A 7342-nucleotide genomic window follows, 5' to 3' on the forward strand; every position below is an offset into this window, starting at 1 on the left:
CCCCTCCCTTCCCCCGAGAAAGGTCACTGGAGCTGCTCGGGGGCTGAGCTCAGTTGTTAAGGAGCCGACGCTACCAGATACCAGCCGTGTTCTCCAGGACTAGAGGGCCCAGCATAACCCCCTGAGTGTCGTGTCTTGTCATCGTACACACACACGGAGCACAGAGCCTCTCTCTGACTGCCTCCATGCGACGCCCGGCCCCGGCCCTCCACTCTTATTAATTGTTTAGCGCGGTTGTCACACTCTTATTAATTGGGTGACGCGGTTGTCATCAATTTTGTGACACGGGTGTCACACTAATAGATGGTGTGACACGGTCGTTACACTTTTTTGATGCGTGACACGACTGTCGACCACTTTTCTGCGCGTGCGTGGGGCGTATGGTATTGGCTGCTGTGTCTGTAACGCTGAACGTCATGATATGACGTTTGTCACACACTTTAAAGTGTTTGCAACGCACTACACATGTTTGTTTTTATGATACCGTAGAGCAGGCGCGTGAGCACGCGTGAGCAGGCCTGTGGTGATGTCGGCGCATAAATCGCTTCGCAGCCCGCAGCCGTGATAATATCACTTTTGGTTCAGCAGACGGCGGAAGGCGGGAGGCCCGGCGCGGAGCGCGGAGAGGATCGTGTGAGGCTGCGTGATGATATATCGACAGTCTGTTAGGCGCGTGATAAAAGCGCCCTTCCGAGAGAGAGAGAGAGAGAGAGAGAGAGAGAGAGAGAGAGAGAGAGAGAGAGAGAGAGAGAGCGAGAGAGAGATGGGGGGGAGGCGAATAGTCAAGAGCGAAACTTCCATTATTTACCGGCGGCCGCGTTGTAGCGGGACGCGGTCAGGATGAGAACAAGTCAGCGGCGGCGCGCTTCGCACCGGCCCGCCAGTCTGCTGGTATGTATACGGCCTCGGCGAGTCCAGTTCGGCCCCTCCAGCACCGGCCGGTTTCCCCTGAATATGCATGTCTCGGCCTATGGACCTTACACTCGCGCGTGCGGGACTTTGTGACCATAGGGCCGCCGGTTGAAGTTTTCAAAACACTGACATATTGTGTATCACAACAGTGTCTGGACAACAACGACAACGATGCTAAACATGCCCACTTTATAGTGAAAGTGTGAATATAGTACGTAACGTTTTTTGTAGCTTATCCTGCTCATTGCTTAATGGTCACACCCTCCCTCCTATGCTGGTAGGGTGCGGTGGTGGTCGGGTGGCCCCTTCCAGTCCAGTTGTGCCCCTTGTGTCTCTCGCGGTCAGTCGTACTACCGACCCCTGCCCCACTCAGCGAGGCCGCGCTGCCCCGCCCCGTCCCCCGTCCCGCCTACACCCTCTAATTCCCGCTGTTGTACTACTTTCCGTCCTAACCGCCTCGGACACTACTGTCCCGCACTCCACTGCCGACGACGAGACCGGTGGACTCGTGGCGGGGCGGGGCGCGGTGGCTTTCGGAAGTGGCCCCACCACCTCCACCGCCGCGCCCGCCCGAGCTCGGGTCCACCCGGGCTAATCATCGGTCCTGCCCCCCAACCCGTAGCCTCACCCCGCCCCGCCCGCCCCGCCCCGCAGTAGTACCGCACCGCCCGATCGGCCAGGGATCGTGTTTATTTGCACTAAGTTGGACAGTCTGACCGGAGGAGGAGGAGGAGGGAGGGAGTGTGAAGTAGTTGACTCGCCGCGTTAATCAAAACGAGAGAGTCCTTGCGCGGGCGCGGGGGACCGTCCGTCAGCTAGCTGCGTCACAATACATAACATATATACGGACGGTCCCCATCCATGTGCAAGAGCTGCTGAGAGGGGGCCCCGTCGTCGCGGCCCCAATATGCGGGGAACACGACGTACACGACACGACGGGGTCCTCCCCCCCCCCCTCCCTTCACCCCTCACCATACCACCGCGAAGCACCACGTGCGACATCGCCCACAGCCTCCGAGTAATCATCACATATGCAATGGTGACCTCCCGCCCCTCTGCTCCCCTTTCTCTGTCTACCTCTGTCTCTCTCTTTCTCTCCCTATCTCTGTCTCTCTTTGTATTTCTCTTCTACACCAGGTGGCTGATTAACCTAGACTGTACCGTCTTGTAAAGGTTTTCCTGTGCATACTTTTTTTCCTTCTTCCTTCCTTCCTGCCTTTCCTGGAAAGGTCCTATGCAGAAGTGCAGTCACGACGACGACGGCGGCGGCCCGTTCCCCCCGGCGGCCCTACTTTTGTCCTACCAGTAGAAAGTGGGCGGGACGGGGGCGGCGCGGGTCCTCACATGTGGCGCCCCGGCTCCCCAAGGGGCGCGCCAGTGAGGCAAGCGCCACCAGTTGCAACCCTCCTCTCTCTCTCTCTCTCTCTCTCTCTCTCTCTCTCTGTCCCTCTCTCTCTCTTCCTCTCTCTCCCTCTCTTCCTCTCTTCCTCTCTTCCTCTCTCCCTCTCTCTCCTGTTTTCCCCATGTCCCCCCAAGGCGTTGACTGATTGGCCCCCTCCCACGGTGACCATCCGGTCGCCGAGGATATCGCCCGAAGCGAGGGGGAGGAGGAGTGGGGATTATTTACTTAACCCCCAGACGGGAGAGGAAGTGAAAAAAAAAGAGTCCAAGGATCCTAGTGAATAATTTATGGGGTTTAAAAAAAAAATCCCCATTGGCTGCAGAGAGCAAAGTATGGAAAGAGCGGAAGGGCAACCGCCTGCAAATCTGCATCGATCATCTCTCATCTCTTGAGATTGGGATTGCTGCCGGTGCTTGGTCTGCGTTTTACCGCCCACCCCTCCTCCCCCGCCCCGCACGCGATGCCACGCGCCGCTTACGCCCTCCTCTTGTCCTCCCGGACGTCCCCCCTTTGTGAGGGTTCCTGCTCTCTGCCTCGTCGTGCTCTTCATCCCCCGCGCGCGTCATCCGCCTCTTCGTCTCCGCTCTCTGATTACCGCGCCGAACCGCGATTTTTCGCCGTTGATAGCGGTACAGTATGCCCACTACACTACGCACACTGCAAAACACTTCACACTTTTCTAAGATTTTGATCATAGCCGTTTTCGTTTGGTTCGATACCATAAAGTGTATAACATTTGCATCCTTCAATGAACTGCTCATCATTTGGTGTGCAACTTTCCATACATTTGTCTTGCCAGTTAGTAGGCACAGTTCGCCAAAAATGTAAAAAGAAGGATTTTGTTTCCTGTGTGTGTATCCCACGCACAGCCGCACAGCTGCATGCAACCTCCCCCCTGACAAGGCTGCTGCCGCCGGGTCGTATGGGGATCCTCGCGGGGCTCGCGAGAGTATGCTGAGCCTCGCGGAGTGGGGCCTGGGCTGGCCTACTCGGGGTGCGATGAGTGCGAGCGATACCGCATGAATATCGGCTGGGACCCCTCGGCGCCGCGCCCCGCACCCTGTGCCCCGCACCCTGCACCTCCTCACACCCTGCGTCTTACGCCCCACACCCTGCGTGTCCTCCTGGCCCACCGCGCACGACAGCTGCAGCAGCACCAGCAGCGCAAGGCCGTGGAGGTGGTGTCGGCTGCGCCTTTTCTCATGCGCGATGTGGGCAAGAAAAGTAGCACAGACACCTCCCTCCCCCCTCCCCCATCCCGACCAGGTCGCCAACAACAGGTGCTGTAAAGCAGAAACAGCGCGGCGGAAAGTAGCAGCAGCAGCAGTACCGCTGCCACTCCAACGGGGAGGATGGGGTGCCCAGCGACAGCGAAGTGCGAATATGCTGGCGTGGTGGTGGGTTTGTCCTCGCTTTGCCCGCCACCACCCCGAGCCGGGGAGGGAAGGGGTCGCGCGCGGCACAGGGGCTCGCGGAGTGCCACTCTTGCCGGCCACAAAAAATGTTTATAGAGGGAAGCCCCCGGGCGGTGCGGAGGGAGCGCGGGCGGCGCGGCCTTCCCACATACCGCAGCTGCGTGTTAATCTTCTCAGTAGCAACCTGCGGCGACGTGCGGGGCGGGAGGGGAGATGCGCGCGGGAGTGGCGGTGGAGGGACGGGAAATGTAGATGAGTGCCGCATGCTGCTGAGTGTGGGGGGGGATGAGGCGGGGAGTGGTGTGCGAGGCGCCTCGCTGAGGGGAGTGGGAGCAGGCCGATGCAGCTGCCCGCGGCTACTGAAACGGCCCCTTTTCCTCTTCCTCTCTCTCCCTCCCTCTCTCTTTTGTCGTCCAATTTTTTTATTATTATTTTTATTAATTTTTTTGCTCTTGTTTCTGTTCTTCACTTTTTCGTACCCATGAACCGAAGAGCGTCACTGACCTACCTCATGCCGGCTCAATAGGGACTCCCCCCAACCCCAACCAACGGCGGCCCGCCTCCCCCAAATCAGAAGTTGTTTGTTGCATCTCGTAAAGTGTTTTCGCTGGCGAAGGGGAGAGCCGTTGGGCCCGGGGGGGAGCTCACCTCGCCCCTCGCCGCGCTCGGCAGATCCCGCGCACGGCAGGCTCCGCAGCGACGGCCTAAGCCCCGCGTAGCCCACCCGCACCCGCGTGCGCCGGCCAGCCGCCCTCTAGCCGGGCGCACACCTGCCAGCCCGACGGCTAGGCCTGGCCACGGGGAGTCCACGTGGAGCCCACGTGAACCGAAGTTTAGCGAGCGCGCCAATCGATGAGACGGAAGGGAGGGGAGGGGGGGGGGGTGCTGTAGCCGACGTTGAAGCAATAAGGGAAATCATTTCCTCGGATACAGGGAACAGAACGTCAGTAATAAGCTCTGATTTTTTACTCCACCCGCCAGGTGTTTGACTGCCGGTCCGTGAGCACGACGACGGGAATGTTCGAGGCGCTGTGCAACCACATCAAGTACAGCACCAACAAGGGAAACATCCGGTGAGTAGCAATCTCCTCTCTGCAGCGGTGCTGCGCCCCGCCGGAGGGGCGGGCCCGTCTGCCGAGTTGTCGCCCGGCCGCCAGGGAGGTAGCCCCCCTCCTCCACCCACCCTTCCTCCCTCCGCGGCTGGCTGGCCTAGGCAACCCACCGCAGAACTACCCCCATCCAGAACATTCCAAGGTGGCCATGCGCGTGCGGCCAGGTCTGACCCTTTGGTCCGGCTAGACATTCCTTCCTCTCAGCGCTCCAGCAGTCGGCCGCTGGACGCTGCCATGAGAAAAGTAGTATTGTCTCACTATGTCTTACATTAAGTTTAAAGTGGAGGTCCCGGGTTCGTCCCTTTACTACAAAGAAAGTTATTTTTTCATGAATGAAAAAACTTGCCTTGGACACAGTTAACAAACACCAGTACATGGAATTTTTTTCCAGCCAGCTGTGTGTTCTTTTTTTGAAATCTGAAGCAAGAAATTGTCTCGAACAAAAAATTGCTGCAAACAAGATAACTGATGCAAACTAGAAATTGTTTCAACCAATTTTCTTATTGCATGCACGCGTGCAGTCGGTTTATGGGTTTATATCGGACACAATTTCTTCAATACACACAATGGGTATGGGGGCCGGCCGTTTGCGCCTCTCATAAATATGAAGTGCAGCAGCACCACAAGCACACTCGGCACGCCACTACTGTGTATGATAATGCGGACCGAAGGACAAGTCTCCTCCTCGTCGCGTCAGTTTGTTGTGATTCGCCTCTCTTTTTGTCTCGCCGACAGCTCGGCGCTCACGCTGTTCCCGCAGCGCACGGACGGCAGACACGACTTTCGCATCTGGAATGCGCAGCTCATCTCGTACGCCGGCTACAAGAACCCCGACGGCACCATCCTGGGCGACCCAATGAACGTCGAGTTTACTGAGGTCAGTGAAGTGGGCGCACCCTTGTTGTATCAAAATGGAAAAGCGCGTTTTTTGAAAATTTTCTAAACGGAAAATTATACTACTCAAAATTTTCTAAAAAACAACCACCTTGTTATTTTGAGACTTTTGTCACAAAACTGGACACAAAATGTAAGCATTTTTGAAACTCCACACATGGTGCTGTGCTGACTTTTACCTCTATCAGGTGTGCATCAAACTTGGCTGGAAGCCCAAGATGACCCGGTTCGACATCCTGCCCCTGGTGCTGTCCGCAAACGGGCACGACCCGGACTACTTCGACCTGCCGCCCGACCTCGTCATGGAGGTCGAGCTCAGCCACCCCACGTGAGTACCGACCCGAACCCGTACGACGACCCGCGCTCGACCTCGGCCACGTGGTCTTCCCACGCAGCTCGCCGGCAACGTCGGCCTCCTTTTTATTCTTTATTTATTTTTCGCACATCGTGAAGGGGCCATGAATATGGAGATTGTGGCTCCGCGTTAATACCATCCCTTTATACCCGAACGCGAAGCCAAAGGGGAATGTCCGTCTAGAGGACTGTGCGAGAGAGAGAGAAAGAGAGAGAGCGCGCTCTGAAACCCGATGCCGTCTCTCTCCATCGCAGGTACAAGTGGTTCTCTGACCTGGGGCTCCGCTGGTACGTTCTGCCCGCCGTGTCATCCATGCTGTTCGACGTCGGCGGCGTCGAGTTCCCCGGAGCGCCCTTCAACGGCTGGTACATGAGCACCGAGATCGGCTGCCGCAACTTGTCCGACATCAAGAGGTACAACATGTTGGAGGTAAGCGGGGCAGAAGGGGAGGGGGATTGTGTTTTGACCTACTCCGCGGCATACGCTTACGGTAAAAGCAATGTCTGATTTATTGAGCAAAAGGGGGAAATTTCGAGGAGATCTTACATTTGAGGGAAAACTCAAAAATAAAAACACATATGTTTTTACCGTGGCCACGTGGCTAGCTAAGCGATAGCGGCATCGTCGCACGGACAGGCCATATGGTTGGTGGCGATGCGATAGGCACCAGATTGTCAAAACAAACAAACAAACAAACAAACAAACAAACAAACAAATAATGAGAGAAAAAGCACACACAAGACAAAATGACTCGACGATCACCCCCCCACCCCCTCCTTTTCCCTCTTCCAGACGGTGGCGCAGCGGATGGGCCTGGACACGCGGACGCCCATCACGCTGTGGAAGGACCGCGCCCTGGTCGAGATCAACGTGGCCGTGCTGCACAGCTTCCAGAGCCGCAACGTGACCATCGTGGACCACCACACGGCGGCCGAGAGCTTCATGAAGCACTACGAGAACGAGAACAGGCTGCGCAACGGCTGCCCCGCCGACTGGGTGTGGATCGTGCCGCCCATGTCCGGGTCGGTGACGCCCGTCTTCCACCAGGAGATGGCCCTCTACGTGCTCAAGCCGTCTTACGAGTATCAGGTCGGATCATGTTCAGATGTGGTACTAATATTTTCCACCGAAGAACTTTCAGCTTTTCTAAATTAGTTTATTTTTTGCCTGAATATTTTCCCTTGGAAGTTTTTCTCCTAAAAATGTTGTTTTTCCTAGATTTTTAAAAATGTTTTTTTCCTATGTTTTTTTT

General features: G+C 56.6%; 1 protein-coding gene across 1 annotated transcript in view; it reads left to right on the plus strand.

Annotated features, from left to right (window-relative positions):
- The window catches only part of LOC113213110 (nitric oxide synthase, salivary gland), an 88233-nt gene that overhangs the window by 62354 nt on the left and 18537 nt on the right, over nt 1-7342 (plus strand). Inside the window, exons 4-8 of the mRNA XM_052269570.1 lie at nt 4711-4802; nt 5577-5718; nt 5924-6063; nt 6345-6519; nt 6883-7244. Coding sequence (XP_052125530.1) covers nt 4711-4802; nt 5577-5718; nt 5924-6063; nt 6345-6519; nt 6883-7244 — 911 coding nt within the window. The remainder of the gene's footprint in view (nt 1-4710; nt 4803-5576; nt 5719-5923; nt 6064-6344; nt 6520-6882; nt 7245-7342) is intronic.

This window comes from Frankliniella occidentalis, unplaced genomic scaffold (genome assembly GCF_000697945.3).
Source record: "Frankliniella occidentalis isolate FOCC.00 unplaced genomic scaffold, Focc_3.1 Scaffold95, whole genome shotgun sequence".
Taxonomy (NCBI): Eukaryota; Metazoa; Arthropoda; class Insecta; order Thysanoptera; family Thripidae; genus Frankliniella; species Frankliniella occidentalis.